The sequence below is a fragment of the Lactuca saligna genome, chromosome 2 (assembly GCF_052625555.1).
Source record: "Lactuca saligna cultivar CGN05327 chromosome 2, ASM5262555v1, whole genome shotgun sequence".
Taxonomy (NCBI): domain Eukaryota; kingdom Viridiplantae; phylum Streptophyta; class Magnoliopsida; order Asterales; family Asteraceae; genus Lactuca; species Lactuca saligna.
The window spans coordinates 177634778-177657607 of NC_136418.1; the positions used below are offsets into that span (position 1 = coordinate 177634778).

A 22830-nucleotide genomic window follows, 5' to 3' on the forward strand; every position below is an offset into this window, starting at 1 on the left:
TTATTTTAATACATTTTTTAATTAAAAAAATGAATCAGTCTCTCTCTCTCTCATCTGCAAATAAAACATCTATATATGTATATATATATATATATATATATATAGAGAGAGAGAGAGAGAGAGTTATATTCAAATGTTTTTAGCAACTATTGTGTGTATGAATGTACCAATAAGAATTTAGGAATAATTTAATCATTAAATAAATTAATAAGGGTAAATAAACAAATCATGACTCTAAATTTATGGTGATTGAGATAAAATGGGGGATTTGATTTTAAAATCACCAAAATAAAAGGAGGAAGCACGACCTGCCTTCATCTTCTGCTCCGCTTCTTCACAACTCAACCCTAAATCACAAAAGTCATCGGACACCACGACCACCAAAGCCGCAATAAACCCTAAAATCGCCATCTGGTTATGAAGATTCTAAGTTCAAATGATTATGAAGATTGGCTGCTAATCAGCATGAAGGAGATGATGAAGCAGAAGATGATGAATAGGTTTCACAAGCGCAATTCCTCTTCAGCATTGTATGTTGATTTTAAATTAGGCAAAGTAATGGAGCTCCGTTTAAGTTTTTAGTTTCGTTGATCTATGCTCATGTTCTTCCTCTCAGTAAGTTTATACAATTTATTCTCGATTTTTATGGATAATTTAATTAAATTGTTTCTGGGTGTACTTATAGTTCGATTGTAATATTTTTGCATGGACTGTGTTTTTTCCAAATTCCAATTTTTTGTGGTATGATGAATGTGCTTATGTGTTATAACAATTGTAATTAATTACAGGTGTGGGTAAAAGTTGCCTTCTTTTGCGTTTTTCTGATGGTTCTTTCACCACTAGTTTCATCACTACAATTGAGTGAGTTAATTTCTTAACTAATGTATTAAAAATTAATTTGTTTTTTAAATATGTTAAAAAAAATTCTTGATACGGTATTGATTTCAAGTTAAGAAACTATGAACTTGATGGCAAACAGATCAAACACCAAATTTGGGACACAATTGGTCAAGAAAAATTCCCGAACCATCACAGCAGGTATAGATTTTTCTCATGTTTTTCAGATTATAGTGCTATGTAATTGACACTTTTACCCCTCTATACTCCAACTTACTACAAGGGTGCTATGGGGATTTTATTGGTGTATGATGTTACTGACGAATCATCTTTCAATAGTAAGTGTTTTTTTAATGAATGAAACATTGTTGACAAATCTCTTTATATCTCCAGACATAAGAAACTAGATTCGCAACATTGAACAACATGCTTCAGACAATGTTAACAAGATTCTTGTTAGGAATAAAGCTGATATGGATGAAGGCAAAAGGGTATGCTAGTTTTTTTCTATTTTTTTACAATTTTACCCTTGAAAAAAAATCCAAAAATGATGTGTCACAAACTCATACTCTTATTTTCTTGTAGATTGTTCCAAATGCAAAGGGTCAAGCTCTTGCAGATGAATATGGCATTAAGTTTTTCGAAACTGTAAGTACATTTTTTTAATATATTTGAATTATTTATTTGAAACGGTTAAAACACAATTCAGTAAGTTACATTTTGCTTCCTGAGTATTGCTGTTTTTTTACACTATTATTCTGACAAAATTCGATCTCAATCTCCTTATTTGTCAAGATAGGAAAAGTAAAAAACATTGCAAGATAGGAAAAATGTAGGGGTGCAAACGAGCCGAGCCGAGCCCGAGACTGAGCCTGAGCCTGACCAGGCTTGGCTCGGGCTCGTTTAAGTTATATGAGGCTTGAACTCGAGCTCGGCTCGATTCGAGCTTTCTTGTACTGAGATTGGCTTGAGCTCGTAAAGAATTATACAGGCTCAGGCTCGGGCTCGACTAATTTTTTATCTGACATGTCTAAATAAGCTTAAGCTCGGCTCGAGCTCGTTAAGAAGCTCGTTTACTAATACCGTAAATCCATAATTCCCATGATATGTTTTTATTTTAATATAATAAAATAATAATAAATTATACTATATAAAGGCTCGTTTAGGCTCGCGAGCCTAATCGAGCTTAATGACATAGGCTCGAGCTCGAGCTCGTTTAATAAGCGAGCTTAATATTAAGCTCAAGCTCGGCTTGGGCTCGTTTAAAATCAATTTCGAATCGAGCTTTTAACGATTCGATCTCGAGTAGCTCGCAAGTAGCTTGACTCCTTTTCACCCTTAGAAAAATGGAATACATTCTGTTAGAATATGTTATCATTCTCTATTATTTAGTTTCTATTAAATAAGTAATGCTTGTATTCTGTCAGAATTTATTTGTATAAATGCATTATGTTAGAATGTCTTTGAGAATGTCTGTTAACAAACAGTACATTAGTTTCACTGGTAATACTAACGAATAATGCATCTTATTCTTTCAGAATGGCTTGAAGAAGGGATTCAATCTTGATCATACAAGAGAAAGATTTGGAATCGAGTTCAACAACAAGTATATTTTGCGAAGAGTTACATTCTTACGATAATATATCACATTTTCATCATAGTTTGAATCAAGTGCATTATTTGGACCATTGATGAAGATAATGTGTATTTGTTTAATAATTATACTATATATTAAAATTGTGTGTCCTTAGCTACAGTAAAGTTGCAAAAGTATTAGCAGTTTTGGTCCTTTGTTTATTTCCCTATCACTTGTGTCAAATGAGTTTATTTTTATTTTAACCGCTACACTTTTAGTGTTTTTGGGTTTTATCAAATTTCGTCCCTCATCAAATATTGTATGCATCCTCCTCACTATATGGTCAATGGCGGTGGCTGAACTAGCTTACTCACAGGTACGTGTCGAGTTCTCCTTCGCCACCATTTTCTTCTCCAATGAAATGCTTACAGATTATCATCTCCCTCTTTCTCTTTATTTTTCTCGATTAAAGGCCATTATCCAGAACTCTCTCTATCCCTCTCGCCAAACACCGAGTCCTGCTACGTCGGCGAAGAAGAAAAACACGACGATCCTGTAGACCCTCTTCCAAATTAGGGCTCAAATCATCATTGGGTTTAGGGGAAACGATGGTCGACCGATCAATAGTAGGGTTTTTAAGGTGGGTGTTTGGCTTGCAATTTTGGTTCGGCCGACTCGCTCTAATACAAGGTATGCAACTGCTTTGGTGTCACAAGATAACCCACACACAAATGACTTTGGTTCGTTGAAAGAGATCTCAAAAGGCACAATTGGCACCTTCAACTTCAGCTTTAGCCTACGTGGGTTTAAAGCGTCGACCACTGCTCCTCAGAAACAGACTTCGGTCTCCACGAACTCAATTAGGAGAGGGATACTTAGTTTCATACAAACAAACTTCAGATGATGTCTTTACGTTTCCGATTTCTTACCTGTGGCTTCAAAGAAGAGATATCGGAGATGGAAGCCAGTGAAAAACCTCCATCGGTATCTCCATCGTATTCTTCCTTTCTTCAATTTCGCTCTTTTTAGTTCTACTGCTTTTGTTGGTATTGTTATGTTGTTTTCTAAGGTTCGCGTAGGGAATCTTGAAATCCTAAAAAACACGAACACAAAGAACCATGTGCTAATAATATCCGTTTTGAATCGATCGCATTTCGAAGATTATGTTATTTCAGGTGAAGAAGAAGTTTTATCTGTACATTTTGTTAATTTAAACTGATTGTGCGTAGTAAAATCAATTCATTATTTGTGTGTGTGTGTGTGTCAATGGATTCGAATAGAAGGGCTAGGAGTTCGAAGAAGGATTCACGAAAAATGGCACCTCCAATCCTATGTTTAGCTTTACCATCGGAAACGGGCCGAGTTCTCAGTATTCAGTCTCACACTGTTCCGGTTCGTTCCACTTTCCGTCCTCTCCCACCGTTTGACTGGAAATTTGTTTGATTTATTGTGAATTAACATTCGATGATTTATCAAAATCAGGAAATTAGTTGAAATTACAATGGTTTTTTCTTCTTCTCACTGCACTATAAGTTCTAGCAATGGAAGTTCTCCACTAATTTACACAGCTTTGTGTTTATGACTCTGTATGTTCATCATCTTAAGCCAACATTCATATTTGTTTACTACAAAGGATCATGCTCAGACTGACAGATACTGACAGATACTGAATCATGTTATCAAGTTTCTCTCTAAAATTGTTCTCTCTCTCTCTAGGGTTATGTTGGCAATAGATCTGTTGTCTTTCCACTCCAATTACTAGGTTATGATGTTGATCCAATTATGTGAGTGCAATTCTCAAATCATACATGCAAGTTTAAGCGACCCCAACATTGAGGGACATGTTTGTGAATTTAAATCTATCCATGGCTTTAACAACAACAACATAATTTTGCAGGAACTTTCAAGGGGCAAGTTCTAAATGGAAATCAACTTTAGGAGTTAATTGAAGGCCTAGAAGCCAATAATCTACTATACTACACACATCTATTGACTGCTATTTTCTATCTTTTTTTCTAATACAAAAAAACATTTTCTTCAACATTACAACTTAGAAAAAGTGTTATTGTTTTGTTGATGCATTTACAATTATAGGTTACATTGGTTGAGTTTCTTTTCTGGAAAATGTAGTAGAAGTACTTAAAAAGCTTCGATCCATTAATCCTACACTTACATATGGTAAGTTGTCATTTTTAGCATCCAATCACAATTCGCATACATGTTTTGTTTTTGTGAAATATATATAAATATAATGTGTGTAGTTTTGTTTTTCCGTTATTAGTTTGTGATCCAGTGATGGGTGATGAAGGAAGGCTGTATGTTCCTCAAGAATTGATGTCTATGTATCGTGAAAAAGTTGTCCCTGTTACTTTAATGTTGACTCCCAATCTGTTTGAAGCTGAACAGTTGACTGGATTCAAGTGCTTTTAATTTCATCACACAAAATTTCAAAACTTTATTAATTTGTTAGACATATGATTTGACATATTTAACCTTCTACAGAATTGCTTCTGAACAAGATGGACGCCAACCATGCAGGCATCTTCATGTTGGTAGCCCATCAAAGGCTCTCTCTCTCTCTCTCTCTCTCTCTCCTATTTATATTATTATTTTTTAATTATTTATTGGAAGTCATCAGAAACAAAAGGTACACATTTAAATTCAATCAATCTTTATAAATTATAGCAACTTAATTTTTTTTATTTTTAAATTTTTTCTACTGCTTACAACTTTCTTTTTGTTTCTTAATATTTAAAAATTCTAAATATTATAGAATCAATTAGGTGTGAGCATGGATGTTGTGTATATTGGTACATGTTTTTTTTTTCTTTTGATGTATACTCAATTTTTCATATTTTGGATTACACATGCAACTACTGTTGGTTTGCCTCAGTTTTGAACGGTGTTTTTATGGAGAAGAGAAAATATAATTTACTTTATCCATATTATTTGTTTTCTTACTCCTATTGTATGGATTTTCTTAGTAATTATATGAAGATTTCTTTTATATAGGTTTCCTTCAACAGAGGCTAACCACAATATAAAGAAAAGAAGCAACGTTATTAGGATAATTTACTTTATCCATATTATTTGTTTTCTTACTCCTATTGTATGGATTTTCTTAGTAATTATATGAAGAGTTTTTTTATATAGGTTTCCTTCAACAGAGGCTAACCACAATAGAAAATTTTAACAAATGTAAAGGTAATAAAATCGTTAAAATCAAGGCAACTTTGTTGTTGCTCACTGACATTTTCTTTATTAAATGATTTTACAGATTGAAAAGGGCAAAATGGAGAATGGTGGGTATCATGTTTACAATTGTGTATCTGTCCTACAAATGAGTATCATCACGTTCAAAAATGAATTAGTGGAGGTATAATTTATTTTTATATTTTTTATAATACTCTTTTCATACCAAAAAACATACAAAAATAGTAGGTTGCTTTAATTTTTAATATATAAACAACATCCTTCTTTCATTAGCATATTACTTTCACTTAAAAAAAAAGCATTCCATTTTCATTAGACAAAAACTTTCATTTTTAGGACAAATACATATAGGCTGCTTCTTTTGTTCTTCAAGGGCTGTAATGAAATCTGAAGTTGGATTGAATCTGTTATTTTTGTTGTACCATAGGGACCATTTTTCTAATTCAGTCATTTCTTTACATGCAAATATAAACCAAAATTAAACTTTATAGCAAATTACATTTATAATTTTTCATGTAATAGTTTTGATTCTAGGGTTTCTTAGTTTTTGGTTATTTGATGCAGGTCATTTGAATAACCTTCCTACTGCATTGCTCCACGTTTCAACCAGAGGCCTTGTTAAGGTTGGTTTACATGATTCTTAGATATACTAACAGAGAGTGTGACAACTATTAGTGAATTAAAAAATGAAAAAAAAAAAATATAACAGTTAGGACATTTTTATTTTGATACTATTTGTGATCGTTCTGAGGATAATGTTGTTTATGTTAACGAACACTGGAGGTTCACTTTCTTATGTGCTTTCTTATGATCTTTAAAACATATAAATTTCTTTCCTATTACATATTATCACGTACCTCCTTCTTTTTATGGTTGGAATTTTACAAGGGGGATAAATTGGACCAACATTTTACAAGTATATAAGGAAACAATCAGAAGGCTATGATGTTCTTTGTGGAGGTATATTTCATTTTTTTAAATTAATTTGATGTATGATATAGCAACATGTTTTCATGTTGAACTATAGAATGAAAGTAAATTTCTGTTGAAGGTATTAGTTGGGTTTTGCAAATCACAATTTCATACGAAGGCCACTCCTTTATTTCATTAAGATGGAAACCATAAGGAATTCAAATTTTAGAGAAATCATCATACATCAGATTGATGTATATTTTTTGAAATTGATGCCATTTATGTATTTTTTTTAGGGACTGATCATTTTTGATGTTATTTTAAAGCACGTTGTCTCAACATTTTGTTAACATGAAATAATTTTTGAAATAACTAAAAGTTTTCCTTATTATAGCATTGTACTTCAAAAGTATAACGGTATAACAGAATACCGACACCTTCCGTCCCGCGCAACGTGCGGGTAACCATCTAGTTGTATATTTAAGAATGTTATTTCTTAATATTTTTATTCATTTTTTATGATATTCTGTTAGAATATGTATAACTATATTAAATTGTATAAGACTATTAGTTTGTAAGCATATGTATGATTTTGTATTCACGTTCGAATTTATATGAAGAATATATGTTGAATCATTAAATCAGGTTAATTATCAAAAATATATGCATTGGAAATATATTCCGCAATAATAAAATCGAAAATATCTTTACTAATTAATGTTTGACATTCTGACAGAATAAAATCGGATTTTTAAATTTGAATTAATTTAAAATATTTAAAATTTTAAAAATAACAGAATTAATCCTAAAAATCCGAAATTTCCTTTTTTAATATAGGTTAATTGAATAAAATACCCTTATGCTAGAATTTGTGTGATTATATGGTACATGTTATCATATTCTACTATCATAGACCTTCGGATCATGACCTTTGATTATATTCCATCCGATGGTCCAGATCTATTCATTCTGGCACACAATAGTTACTAGAAACAAAATAACCTAACCATATATATATACACACACACACACACATTTCCTTTATACACTTCTCCTCAATCTTTTATTAGGTTTAAAGGGTCACCAATTAGGATTCATCACTTGTTCGTGTTTCAATCTCTTGTGTTTATCTGCTTCCCCTTTTCCTCAACTCTTCTCTTATCTCTTTTTTCGGTGATTGAAGCCATAGCGTATGCGGTAAGCCGGTAACAAGCAATAATGACATGAAAAAAAAGTCTAAGAAGCACACGATGAAGAAAATCCATGAGCAAATGGACATGACCACGACCAAGAGTAGCAGCGGCAAGGTCGAAGTTGTTGAATGGACCTATCAAGGGAAGGATGGTCGTACTAAATTTGAATGTCCTCACTACAAGATCATTGTGTCGAATGTTAAAACGATACAGATCCACCAGGAATCAAAGCACCCCAAGCTTCCCATGCAATAAATCAAAGATAACTAACCTCCATGAAATGCTTGCACTTGTCCTAATACATGGAAGCCTCACCCTAGAGTTTGTGGTAGTCTCAAGAAGCGAATATCTTCATATATTATCACAAATAAATCGTCGTCATGTGTTGATTGGTAACATTCTCAAAATGGTCCTAAAAGTTTTTTCCATTTTTAGTGACAATATATATATATATATATATATATATATATATATATATATATATATATATTATTGTTAGTAAATATGTAAATTAAGAAGATAAAAGTTAAATTTAACACATCTAGTAACTAATGCTTAAATTGGACAAAATAAACTTTGATCAAGAGTTGACTCACTTAAGTAAGAATTAGGACCAAAATTGTTTTACACCACCAAAATGAGCTTCTTGAAGTCAAAAATCATCCAAGGATGAAAGAGATGAGGCGTTCTAGGGTTTCTCTAAGGTTGGAGGGCAGATAAGGAGGCTAGGGTTTGAGCCATTATGTTCTTTATATAGTGGTTGGCCCTAAAGTTAGGGTTTTTGGACACTGGACATACGCTGGGCGTACTTCCTAAGGCACCCGCGACCATTTCCCTTTATATGCTTGGCGTAACCCAGCTTACGCCCACGCGCCTTCCACTTTGCATGCATGGTCCTTCCTTGTCAACTTTTTTTCCATTAAGGACCATTAATACCAATAACTTCTAAGTGTCATTTCTTCCTTATTCGAGGTTCGTTTCCAACGAACTTTATATCCACAAAAAGGTGGCGAGAAGCCCTAGGCTTCTAACGACACACCCCAACCCAAAAATCTTCCAAATAAAACTTCAAGACCCATAAAAGACCAAAACGCCCCTAGCTTGGTCTCTGAAATGTGTCTTCACCTTTGATAAACCACCAAAACCTCCGCTTTGTCTTCTCCGACAAGACTCGTTTTGATTATAGTTTTGATTATCATTTAGTTTTATAAGGAAAAGAGATTATTAGATTTTAAGCGAGATGTCTTTTGTTTTATTAGTTTAATTTAATTTTACTTACTTTTGGTACATTTTGGTTCACACAAATCCTTTCGCTTGTTCATGAAATTTTCTGCAGAGTCCTCATCGAGGTTGAGTTTCTTCCTAAAATCCCCAAAATCATAACCATAATTCTTCCATCGTTTATGATCTTCCCACTTCAATTCAAACACTCCAAATAATTGTATACACACCCTTATAATCGATTCTATCTTTATATACTTGTGTAATTCAATCTCTATGCAATGACAACTTTTGTTTGATTGTTATCGTTTAATTCATCCAAGTTACTACGTCATTGAATTCTTTTTGCCAAAACTATAATCTCCAAGCTTTTTTTATGGGTGGGTTTGTCCAATGGTGATTGAGTAGCCAAAGTGTGTGTAAGGGTGGATGTAGGGTGAAAGAGAAGAGACAAAGGTTTTGGGTTTAATCATGGTGGGTTTAATTGGTGATTGTAGATGCTAATTCAAACGAATAAGATGATAACTTTTCCGATGGGTTTATCTTTTCAAAGTAATTGATGATAGATGAAAGAGAGGGAGCCAGTAAGAGTTTGAAACAGAGGTTTCATCTATATTGTGGATGTGTTTTTCGGTGGTCAATGTGGTTTCCTGTCACAACACTTGTTTCCGGCAAGCTAGTAGCCATTGACAGTGGATGTTGTTTACGACGGAGTTTCAACGATATCAGGGCTAGTTTGGGGGTAGGCGGTGGTCCTGATTTTCTTATAGAAGAAAGAAATAGAGTAACTGATGATTTAGGGTGGTCGTCGGAAGCAGGTGTGGTAGTTATCCTCGTGAATCATCAGAGGTAGAAAATGGGTGGTTGAAGAATTTTCTAGGGAAGAAGGTATGTATGGAAGGAGATGAGGGATAGAGAATGGAGAAGGGGAGGAGAAAACAAGGTGTACGATTTATGGGTGGCCCCTTACTATTAATTAAACATTTATTTGATTAATTTAAATATAAAACTCATATAAGGGTAATATAATCATTTTAGGTATGTCAGAGGCGAACCACACAACAAAACGAAACCACTGGGGACGGTCTAAGTGCAAAAAAAAAAAAAAAACGTTACTAAACACAAAATTTTGACAAACCATAGGGACGATTTCAGTAATTTGTTCCAAAAACAAAATACATAAGTCCAAAGACTTGTGAGCTACACTTATGGTTGTTCACTATTTGGATAAAACCGAATTGTCCACTTGGACAATTTGGATCAGACTATTTGGTTCGGATATTCGAATTTTTGAATTGGTTTTCAACAAAGCTAAAATATTATTTTGGATTTCGGATTGGTTTTGGTTTATAATAGTCCGAAAAAACCGAATAGCAACTTAGTATCGATTTTTCATATGTATATTTAACTATTTATAAATTTACTAAATAATTATTTAGTTTTTAGAAATTTTCATCGAATATACTACTTTAAAATTACTTCTTATCAAAAGTTTTTTTTCAATGAAATATTAACTATAATATATTTTCTTAGTATTTCTTCATAAATTATAATTTATAAAAAAATAGTTTATTTATAGAATTTGCTAATATTCAAGTTATCTATTTTTCAAAATGTTTTGCCTCTTGAAAACCAAATAGTAAAAACCGATACCAACCGAATTGTAGTTTGATTGGATCAGATCGGATTTAAATTTAGTTTGGATTATTCAGATCAATGTTTTGAAAACTGAAATCTATTTGGATTCACTTGATTGGATCAGATCAAATCGCTCCATCCAAACGAACACCCCTAGTTACACGAGTTATGACCTAGTATCAAAACTTGAAATATATTTCATAAAGTACGGATAAAATACTAGCATGTCAAAATAAGTTAAACATGACTCTAACATAAAGTACACATAAAATACTAGCACAAAGCTAGTTTAACATTTCTAGCACATAGCTAGCTTCAAACAAGATCTTAACACATACTAGCACAATGCTACTTGCATAACTTGGCCTAAAAAAAACATATCACCCAGCGGTGTTAGGTTAGTATATACTCATATAATTATGTCCCGTTTCTGGGGACCTTTAACTATGTCCCCATTATTGAGACTTGTGACCATAACCTGTTTCGAGACCTTTAATTTTAACCGGGTCCCTTTAAATATTTTTTTCACAAACGTTTTCATACTTTATATTTTACTTCGTTTCTATATGCATTTTACAATTTCATTGTTTTTACTTCCTTTCTATATGTTTTTTCATAATCAGTTTTTACAACTTCATTTTTGACTTTGTTTTTATATGTTTTTTTCGCAATTCCTTTTTAAATTACTTTTTTTACGTGTTTTTTTAGAGTTCGTTTATACAATAAAATTGTGAAGGACCATGTAAAACAAAGTCAAACAATGAACTTGTAAAGATAAATTGTGTAAAAAACATATAAAAATGAATACCGATAAAAAAAATAATTTCCATATAGAAAAAAATCAATGAACTTAGATAGCAAAGAAAACACAAAAACCTAACATTGTTGGTCATAAAAGAGTATGTTGACTAAGGTGTTGTTTGTTTTTTTGAAGCTAAAATATCTACAGTCTGCGGACCACATCTGCAAGCCTCTACAACAGAAATCTCTGTAATCTGCAATAAGAAGACTATTTGTTTTTAACGTCTGCAGCTGTTGAAATAAATTATTTTTTCAAACTTAATTTCCCGTCATAAATATTAAAAATGCATTTTCAGCAAAAAGAGAAAGAAAAAAAACTGGTGGATTTTTTTTTAAAGGTAAATATGAGGTCTGAAGACCTTTGAAGACAGTGGTCCATGTCTGCGTCAAGAAGACCTCGCGCAGACGTTTTTTGATCTGCACACTTCCAAAAAACAAACATGCTGCGATGACATATGTCTGCGCGGCGCAGACAAAAGTGGTTGCGCAAATCTTCCCATAAAAAACAAACAACCTCTAAAAATTTTTTGGTGATTTTTTAGTCTTAAAACAGATTTTTGACTAAATGAACACATAAAATAGTGCGTAGTAATTTTGATTTTAACCTTTATTCTTTCTAATAAATAAAAGTTTTTTGTCAAATTCTTAAAAGTCTTGTCACATGTAATTTTGTGGAAGTTTTAAAAATTATTATTTTTCACTTCCATTTTTTGGGAATTTCAATTTTTTTAAAACAAAAGTTCATAAAATTCTAAGAAGTTTTATAAGAAAAGATAATCATTCTATTATTTTGATAATAAAGTCTTATAAATACTTTAAAGAATATTTGATTTCTTTTATAAATGTTTCAAAAGAATATATAATAGTGTAAATAACATTTAATATTTAAATATTGATATTAGGTTTGTTTATCTTTTAATTAAAAATTAAAAGATAACCTTTTAAAATTTCAGACTTGTTTGGTAGCATCTTAAGTAATACATAAAAAAAAAATTAGTTAATAGGCTCTTAAAAAATCAGACTTGTGGTCGTGGATACATCTGGAAAAAAAAGGACCAATATTCCCGAAACCAAAATACACGCTCTTCTTCTCACTAACGGCCGCCGCATCATCTTTCTTCTATCGACGCGGCCTCCGAAATTTCTTTCTTCCATCAACGCTCCTTTCTCCATTCCCGGCGTCGTCTCCGGCTCCAGAGTCGTCTCCGCCAAGCCCTCTGCTATTGCACCATTCCTCCATCCTTATCTGCTCAGATTTGCCTGTGAAGCTGCTTCGATCCTCAGGTACTTCGATTTCCTTATTTCTCTTGCTATGTTTCTTTTGGCAGTGCTTCAAATGTTTCTTTTGGTAGTGCTTCAAATCAGAGGTTATTTATTTATCTTTATTTTTATGAAATCAGAGGTATGTAATTTGCTATATAATTGATTTTTTTTTTCCTGAAATTAGAGCTATGTAATTAGCTATGTCATTTAAGTCCATTTTTCTGAAAACATATCAGATTTTGTATGTAATCAATTTTTTTTTTTTTTTTTTTCTGAAATATGTGAGATGAAATTAGATGTTAACTTTTTTTTTGAAATCAAACCTGATATGTTTACCTGATTTGATTTGCTGAAAAAAAAATCATGGTGCAGTTTGATTTGCTGAGAATCAGAGGGTATTTTCTGAAAATCAAATTTTAGTTTGATTTGCTGAAAATCAAAGTGTAGTTTGATTTGCTGAAAATATGATATGTTTTGCTTGAAATATGGTGTTTTGTTGACACTTGATAATTCTTTTATATAGGATCCATTAAGGTTAGATGTTGTTATAAGCTTTCTAGATCATGACTTTAATCTTCGTTTTGATCCATGGTTGTCAAAGTTATAAAAGTTATGAAGATTTTGCAAGTTCATTTTTCTGAAGTTGTCAAAGTTATGTCTCAACATTCGTTGGCTTATGAAACATATAGACACATTGAAGACTCAAAGCTCTAAACCCGATTGAAATTTAATCCAATGGTATAATGAGAACTCAAAAAAGACTTTACCTTTCAAGTTTTAATCATTGTTTATTGTATCATATTGTTTAAATTAAATTGTTACAACTCTACATATACTGTAAAAATTATTATTATTTAGTTAGTTTTAATGACATAATCATCATCAATGATATATAGTTGTTAAATTTTAACTATAATTTGTTTCGTACATTTTAATATTCATATAAAATAATGACATGCATTAAGTTATAATGTATTGTATTTTTAAATCTCATCTAAAATTTTTGACATTTATCTTTGATTTAATGAATTAGAAAATTAATCGGGCTAAAAAAAGCTAAGGATATTTTGATATTTGATTTCTCTTAATCCATATCCTTATCTGTTATACTATTTGAACAGGTATATATTTATTCTAATCTTGAATAACAACCTATGCGTATAAAAGGACACTTTGTTTGCTTGGGAGATTAGGTCTGTTCTGCTCACTTTCCATGGATACTCTATCTCTACCTAAGGATGCTCTTTTTCTTGGATTTGATAGCTCCACACAGTAAGTCCATTTTTCTATGTATGATACAGTGATTGAAAAGTAAATGATGGTTTTCAAAATTTCTACTTAATTACCCACTCAATTGAGTGTACGCTTGCTAGAATTGATTCTTGAGCTAACAAAGATTGTGGGGTTTTAGAATTTACTGTTTTAGATTGTGAATTCTGTGTTTTTTTTTAAATATATGATAGAATTGACTCTCGATGAAAATTTTGTGTAATTATATTACAGGTCTTTAAAGGCAACTGTGCTGGATTCTAGTCTCAACATTGTGAGTTCAGAGATTGTGCATTTTGATTCTGAGCTACCACATTACAAAACCAAAGATGGTGTATACAGAGACCCATCAATTAATGGTAGAATTGTATCCCCTACCTTAATGTGGGTTGAAGCATTGGACCTAATTCTTAAAAGACTCAAAGATTCAAAGAAATTTGATTTCAAGAAGCTTGCTGCTGTTTCGGGCAGCGGGCAGCAACATGGTAGTGTGTATTGGAAGAAGGGCAGTTACAAAACCTTATCATCTCTGGATCCTAAGAAGCCTTTGGTTGATCAATTTGGGGAAGCATTTTCTACAAAAGAATCCCCAATTTGGATGGATAGCAGCACAACCCAACAATGTAAGGCTATTGAGAAAGCTTTAGGTGGTGCATTGGAGTTATCTAAGCTTACTGGATCTAGAGCCCATGAAAGGTACACGGGCCCACAAATTAAAAGGATATTTGAGATGCAATCTCAAGTTTACAACAACACTGAAAGGATCTCACTTGTGAGCTCATTCATGGCATCACTTCTGATTGGAGGATATGCTTGCATTGATCATACTGATGGTGCTGGGATGAACTTGATGGACATTAAAGACAGAACTTGGTCAAAAAAGGCTTTGGAGGTTTGTATTATTTATAACTTTCAGAGCCTAAGGGTAGTATGGTCATTTAGTTAGTAAGAAAACTCATACGTTTTAGTTTTGTAATTGATATTTAATTAATATAGGCCACGGCTCCTGGTTTAGAGGAAAAACTTGGGAAGTTGGCTCCTGCTCATGCTGTTGCTGGTTTAATTGCCCCGTACTTTGTTGAGAGGTTAGTATTTGTAAAAGACCAATATACCCTTTTCATATAGAGTTGATGGTCATTTATCAAGCTTTTTATGATGTGGTTCATTTAGGTTCCAATTCAACAAGGAGTGTTTGGTTGTTCAATGGTCTGGAGATAATCCAAATAGCTTGGCAGGTGAAACTTATCTTCCCTTTTTTACATTCTACATTGTATGATGTGATAGTTTTATACAATAAGTTTATCTTTTGGGTAACTGATGCTAGGTTTTACTTGTGTTTGACTTTTAAAAGTCAAACCTGAGTGTCTTTACTCGATTTTATATCGTTTATTGCTACTTCATTTGGCTTTTATAACTTAAGCCTGGTAATCTTATCTATCTATCTGTCTTAAAAATTAAAATCAAGTGTAACAAAATTTCTTTCAGGTTGTCCCGAATTAAATGGTTTCACTTTCGTGTAAGGATCAATAAAATGTAGTTTTTTCCCTCATAATTAGGCATCACAAGATATTGTTAGCATTGATTTTGATATCCGAAATTCCTCTGTTTTGTCCTAATCGATGTGGATTTTAGGTTTTTAACAAATGATAGTAAATCTGTTAAATCTAACTTTGTGAAAAAAATGTAGTATTTCATTTGACAATACAATAATAGTACTTGATTTGAGTTTTGAAAGTCAAGCTTGGTATTTATATAATAATATGCTAACTAAAGGAATATGGAATTTGACAGGATTGACCCTCAACACACCAGGGGATTTGGCTATCAGCCTTGGCACCAGTGATACTGTAAGATCCTTAATTCATTCAAAATGCCTTTCACTTTAATATGGACCAAATGAATATATATATATATATATATATATATATATATATATATATATATATATATATATATATATATATAAATTTCGAAAATCGGAAACATTTCTGTTTTAATTTATCAAAAACATTGAAAGGGAACTTTGCTATTTGTTTAAGAAAGGTATATGAAATCCTTCCTTCCTCTTTGTGGGATAAATGATAATCATATTTTGTTGATAAAAATATTCAGGTATTTGGAATAACCATGGATCATAACCCAAGCCTAGAAGGGCATGTTTTTCCAAACCCTGTTGATACAAAAGGTTATATGGTGATGTTATGCTACAAAAACGGGTCTCTAACTCGTGAAGGTATGTAATCCAATCTAATGTTAATATCTTATTATGAAGAGAAGAGAAGAGAAGAGAAGAATAATTTATATTGTTGTTGTCATCTTTTGATTGATAGATATTCGTGATCGGTGTGCGGATAAATCTTGGGATATTTTTAATCAGTCCCTGAAGCAAACACCCCCCTTAAACGGTTTGTCTTGCTTGATCATATATACATTCCATTTTCAAGATTTCTATAAGAAAGACCTTCTGTTTTATTTGCAACAAAAACCCAGATGATAAGATGGTTTGGGAAATTAATAACTTTAATCACAAATTATATGTATATATGTTATAAAAGCATAAACGAGTATTACCCATTTTTCAGGTGGAAAGATGGGTTTTTACTACAAGGATCATGAGATACTTCCTCCCCTCCCAAGTAAGTTATACATATACATACCCTCTTCTCTCTTTTCAATACATAGAAAGTCAAATATTTGACCTTTTTAATATAAAGTTTACATTAATTTTTTTTAGCTTTTTATAAGAATCCTTGTATCATTTTGGAAATCAATGCTTATATATAAATATAATTGATGGCCAAAGTCAACTTTTTCATAAAACCAAATGTTTGTTTTTTCTTATTTTATCAGTTGGTTATCATCGATATATCCTTGAGAATTTCAAAGGCGACACCTTGGATGGCGTAAGTGAACGTGAAGTGAAGGAGTTTGATCCTCCTTCTGAGGTCAGTATAGTCAATTCATTTACCCATATACCAAAAATCTGTTGCTAAAAAACAGTTTGAAACCGAAGCTTTCACCTACTATTGTTCAAGTTTATGTAATATAATATATATATATATTTGCATGCATGTGCAGATCCGAGCATTAATCGAAGGACAATTCGTGTCAATGAGAGGGCATGCAGAACGATTCGGGATGCCATCCCCTCCAAAACGCATAATCGCAACAGGTGGGGCCTCTGCAAATCATACCATTTTGACCTCCATAGCTTCCATTTTTGGCTGCAATGTCTACACAGTACAAAGACCAGGTAATTAATTTGAAAAGACAGATATACCCTTTGGTTTTGGCTTGTTGAAAATTAAGATTTTGGTTTTTTCTGAAACTTTGGTCAGATTCCGCATCATTAGGGGCTGCATTAAGGGCGGCTCATGGTTGGGTATGCGAGAACAAGGGAAGTTTTGTGCCGATTTTTTATTTGTATAAAGACAAGTTAGAGAAAACGGCCTTTGGATGTAAAGCTGTTGCAACAATAACAGCTCAAGACAATGAACTTGTGGCAAAATATGCACATTTCATGAAGAAACGAATGGAGATTGAGAATCGGCTTGTTCAGAGATTGGGACGTTGATAAGAAACGGCTTGTATAGTGATTATTGTTAAGGGGATGTGTTCGTATAGTGTCTTGGAATAAAAACTCGACTCTGACTTTAATATGAGAATGTGGTTTAAAAGTGGGGATATATTCACAAAAATGGCCATTGTGAGATTATATATGACATCATCCTTTTGCATTTACGAAAATGACTATGAATATCCGAAATGTGTATTTCGGACAAGGATATTTAAATATTATTTTTATTTCCATATGATTAAGACATTTGTTTTATTTAAACATGCTGACCACCTTTAGTGTTGGTAGGATAATAGTTCAAAAGAAGACATTGACATTTAATAATTCAACCACTACAACTTCCACTAACACTAATCAATGGATCCACATTAACTCATCTCTTTATGAATTCTCCATAATCATTCCTAAAACCTTTTCCAATTTGTGTATAAACATGGTAACAATATTCACTCTTAAAATATCTCACGATAGTCCAAAATCATATCTAAACTTACCTGTCCTTCAAGCTCCGACAATGACCTCAGAGCCTGTTAATATATTCAATTTTCAATATACCAAACTAAAAAATCACAATAATATCAAAGATAACTATAGTAAAAAAACAACACTTTAAAATAAGTTTAAATTCTACATTGAACACATATAACCCTGTAACATCCCAAAATTTCAAAACTAAAAATTTCATTTTTGATGTAACAATTAGAAAATCGTTTATAAGAAAATACCATCAAGTCAAGTCATTTCATCAAAACCATAGTCACATGTCTCAAAGTTATATCATGAAAACAATAATAACATTAGAGTACAATCCCAAGAATGTCATGTGCGGAAATCCTGTGTGTGTGATGTGCAGCTACCGCTCCAGTTCTTTCCATTTATCTGAAGAGGTACCTGAAACAAAACTAAAAATTGTAAACACAAAACTTAGGTGCTGTTTGTTTTTCTATAAAAACCTCTTCAAACCACTTATTGCTGCGCGGCGTAGCATACGCACAACACTTTTCCTCTCGCAGCAGTTTATTTTTTGGAAGACTACATATTACAAAACCTCTGCGCGTGTGCTGGGTGACGCAACACTTGATTTGCCTCTTCTAACCTCTTCAACTTTCATTTTTTCTAAGTGTTTTTTAAGATTTTTTGTATAACCTTTTTTTTTAATTTTTTTTTTTTAAACTTTGATTTTCTTAAATTTTTATTTACGAATGTGATACAATTTATTTTTATAATTTCCACGATTTTTTTAACTTGATTTTTAAATTTTTTTTTACCGTTTTATTAATAATATTTTCAATTTCAGTTACATCTTTTTTAACGTGTGTAATTTTTTACGAACTTTGTAGACAACGTTTGCAATACTTTCTTATTTTTTTTTTATTATTTTCTTTTTTAATGTTTTTTAAAGTTAGTTTTTTTTTTTCTAGAATAAAACTATTAGCTTCTTTTACATTTTTTTTTATTTATTTTTTTAAATTTATATTTTTGTTTTTTTACATGTTCTTGTTATTATTATTTCAATGTTTAAGACTAGAATTATTAAGTTTCAGTGTTGAAAATTACTTTCGGTTTATAAAATTAGTTTATTTAAATTTTAGTTTACTGCAGCAGTCTGCAGATGTTAAGAAACAAACATGCTTCTTATTATAGGCTGCAGCCGTTTGTTTCACCTCTTCTGCTACAGAGGATTGCAGAGGTGATCTGCAGACTTCATGAATTTTCGCTTCGAAAAAACAAACAACACCTTAGTGAGTTCCCCCCATCATACCACATACCACATAAGGCCTGTCCTTCAGTGTCTTTCAACCGGAATCTAGCTGGCATGACTAGGAGTTGGGCTCCCCTTCAATATCTTTCAACCGGTAGTCGAGAGCTAACCTCCCATTCAGTATCTTTCAACCGGTAACCGGGAGCTAATCTCCCATTTAATATCTTTCAACCGGTAGCCGGGAGCTAACATCCCCTTCAATATCTTTCAACCGGTAACTGGGGACTATTTCACCCTTACCACTACCATATAATGACGTATCATGAACATATAGCTAGGCATGCATGGGTGCTGTCTACTCCTTCGGTATTTTTCAACCGGTAACTGGGGACTATTCCTCCCCTACTACTACTAACACATATAGCATCCTAGCACATAATCATAACAGATCGCAACATACCAGATAATTATCACAAAGACAATCATCTCTACTATAATCTCTTACTAGTGGGCTGACCTTGGTGCCTTAGCCCACTTCTATTAAAAGGTAACTCACCTCAAAGTCGTGTAGTATCTGAACTATCTTCGGCGCTGGGATCAACTCTTCTCAAACTCCTACACATAACAACCTTCCTTTATTACCATTACATACTCTTAACCCTTTCAAGAGTCAACTCAGGTCAAAGTCAAAGTCAATGTCAACATCCTGGTCAAAGTCAACTTTTGAGTCAAAGTCAACATCTGGTTGACTCAACTCACCGAGTTGGTCCACCAACTCGTCGAGTTCCATAACTCACAGAGCACTAGAACTTCGATCCTACTCGTTGAGTCTTGCAAGAGCTCACCGGGTTCTCCTTTAACAAAGTTGGGACCTTCTACATTGACTCGTCGAGTTCATCCTTGAACTCATTGAGTTAATCTTCATCCGAGTTAAAGTGTTTAGTCCTTGACTCGCCGAGTTCTTCTTCATATAATTGGGATAATGCCTTGAACTCTCCGAGTTCATCCTTGAACTTGTCGAGTATGTTGATCTTCATGTCCATACCGAACCCAACTGGCCGAGTCTTCTTCCAACTCAACACACTACTCGATATCAGAAGGGGTTTGGGGGAAAATACGACCTGACTAGCTGAGTCGTATAAGCGACTCGCCGAGTCCCTCTATGTCCAAAACTATTCAGTCGGTTTCAGATGGTCTTAATGCATCCAAAACATAGATCTGACCTCCTAGGGTCCATATTACACGTAAAGCTACAAACTTGACGTTCATACATGTGGTATTTGGTTCAAATGGCCCTAAAATGAGGTTTATATGATGCATAGGACTCTTATATCATAAAAGTTGGTATCTTTATGTCATGAGAACCCTCCAAGGTTCCAGATATGAAGTCAACACTTTACATTACGCTCTAAACCCGAAGGTGACTTAGAAATGCCCCAACAATTACAAGATTCAATCCCTAAAGAAGATCTAACAAATGAGAAGTCAAGGTTGAAGCTTTTTACCTTGAATAAGTTGGAAATGAAGTAAAATCTTTAGATATACTTGCTTCTTCTACAACCCCCAAGCTTCCACTCCAAGCTTCAATCAACCAAAAACACCCAAAAATGGCTCAAGGACACTCTAAATGCTTTAGAGTTTTGAGTTAGGGCTTTTCTGGATTGTGAGAGATGATGGAGGCTGAAATGGGACTAGATAAGGCATTTAAATAGGGTAAAAACCCTAAATATTAAGGTTTCATCTAGGCAGCCATTCTCGTCGAGTTGGGATCCCGACTCGTCGATTAGGTTACTAAGAACCTGCGTCCATAATCCAGTCTACGAGACGAGTTGGGACTCCATCTCGTCGAGTCCCAGTGTAAAACATGCAATTACTTAAATTTAAAATACGTACCGGGAACCGGGTGTTACAACTCTCCACTACTTATTTCAAATTTCGTCCTTGAAGTCTGCTGCTTCATCCAGAAAAAGCTTGGGGTAGTGCTCCCTCATCTCGTCCTCTGGCTCCCAAGTCCATTTCGAGCCCTTGCAGTGCTGCCATTTTACATTTACCATCTCCACCCTCTTGTTCCTCAGGTCCTTCGACTTCCTATTGAGGATAGCTACTAGTCGCTTAATGTAGTTCAGGCTGTCATTCACCTAAATGTCCTTTAAAGGCACCACCGCGGAGTCATCGACCAGACACTTCTGTAGCTAGGAGACGTTAAAGGTACTGTGAATCTGGCTATATTCGGCTAGCAGATCCAGCCTATATGCCACCTTGTCCACCCGAGCTGCAACCCTGAAAAGACCGATGTATTTGGGGCCCAACTTGCCCCGCTTCCTGAACCGGATGACACCTTTCCAAGGTGACACCTTCAGGAGGACTATATCCCCGACCTAGAACTCCAGGTCCGAACGACGTTTGTCGGCATAACTTTTCTACCGACTCTGAGCAGTCTGAAGCCTACTCTGAACCTGCTGGATCCTCTCCGTCGTCTTGAGTACCACTTCAGTACTCCCCATGACCATCTGTCCAACCTCACCCCAACATATTGGGGTCCTGCACTTCCTCCCATATAACATCTCGAAGGGAGGACGGTCAATACTCACGTGATAGCTATTGTTGTAGGAAAACTCTGCCAAAGGAAGGTAGGTATCCCGGCTACCACCGAAGTCTAAAACGTATGCCCGTAGCATATCCTTCAATGGCTAGATGGTCTGCTCGATCTGATCATCCGTCTGCGGGTAAAAAGTGGTGCTAAAGTGCAGACGAGTCCCCAACTCGTCGTGAAACTTCTTCCAGAATCTGGAAGTGAACCACACGTCTCTGTCAGAAACCATAGAGATTGGAACTCCGTGTTGTGCTACTACCTCTCGAATGTAAATGTCGGCCAACTTCTCGGCCGAAATGCTCTCCTGGATCGGAATGAAATGGACACTCTTGGTCAATCGATCCACGATGACCCAAAATCGAATCCACTCACCGCACGGTCCTGGGAAGCTTTGTGATTAACTCCATAGTAATATTTTCCCATTTCCACATGGGGAGTCCAACGGCTGTGTCTTTCTGTGAGGCCGCTGGTGCTCTACCTTGACCTTCCTGCAGGTCAGGCACCTCTCGACGTACTAGGCTACATCCGACTTCATGCAAGACCACCAATAATCAGGACAAAGATCTCTGTACATCTTTGATGCCCCAGGATGGATAGAAAACCTGGATTTGTGGGCCTCATCCATTAAAATCAGCTGCACTCCACCCCAATACGACACCCAAACTTTCCTGTGCAGGGTCACCAACCCGCACTTTCGGCGCTCCTCCTTCAAACCCTCAACCTACGCCTCTCGGATCTGCTCCAAGAGCAGAGTCACTACCGTCATCCTCAAGCAAATGTCTATGATCAGGTCTGTCTTACGACTAAGTGAATCAGTCACAACGTTGGACTTCCCCGGGTGGTAGAGGATCTCACAATCATAATCCTTCACCACGTCTAGCCACCGACGCTGCCTCATGTTCAAATTCGGTTGATATATGAGGTACCTCAAACTCTTTTGGTCCGTGTAAATTATACATCGGACCCCATAGAGGTAGTGTCACCAAATCTTGAGGGCAAAGACAACCACCCCCAAATCCAAATCGTGCGTAGGAT

The 22830-nt window shown here is 34.2% G+C and overlaps 1 protein-coding gene and 2 pseudogenes across 4 annotated transcripts; all 3 read left to right on the forward strand.

Annotated features, from left to right (window-relative positions):
- Window positions 1-417: 417 nt before the first annotated feature.
- On the forward strand, window positions 418-2477 carry LOC145030436 (ras-related protein RAB1BV-like; annotated as a pseudogene).
- A 1235-nt stretch (window positions 2478-3712) lies between these two features.
- On the forward strand, window positions 3713-5030 carry LOC145030437 (pyridoxal kinase-like; annotated as a pseudogene).
- Window positions 5031-12420: 7390 nt separating this feature from the next.
- On the forward strand, window positions 12421-17761 carry XK-2 (xylulose kinase-2). 4 transcript variants are annotated; one of them, XM_078981964.1, is made up of 13 exons: window positions 12421-12675; window positions 13256-13392; window positions 13776-13926; window positions 14158-14815; window positions 14920-15008; window positions 15094-15158; window positions 15715-15770; window positions 16036-16156; window positions 16254-16328; window positions 16506-16559; window positions 16774-16868; window positions 17002-17176; window positions 17262-17761. In XM_078981964.1, exons 3-13 carry the CDS (start codon window positions 13868-13870, stop codon window positions 17495-17497), a joined length of 1683 nt encoding a protein of 560 aa, XP_078838090.1. In that variant the 5' UTR covers window positions 12421-12675; window positions 13256-13392; window positions 13776-13867; the 3' UTR covers window positions 17498-17761. The 4 variants fall into 4 exon arrangements, with proteins under 4 accessions (XP_078838090.1, XP_078838089.1, XP_078838092.1 ...); XM_078981963.1 differs by lacking the exon at window positions 13256-13392; XM_078981966.1 differs by lacking the exon at window positions 13256-13392 and having other exon boundaries at window positions 13848-13926.
- Window positions 17762-22830: the final 5069 nt, after the last annotated feature.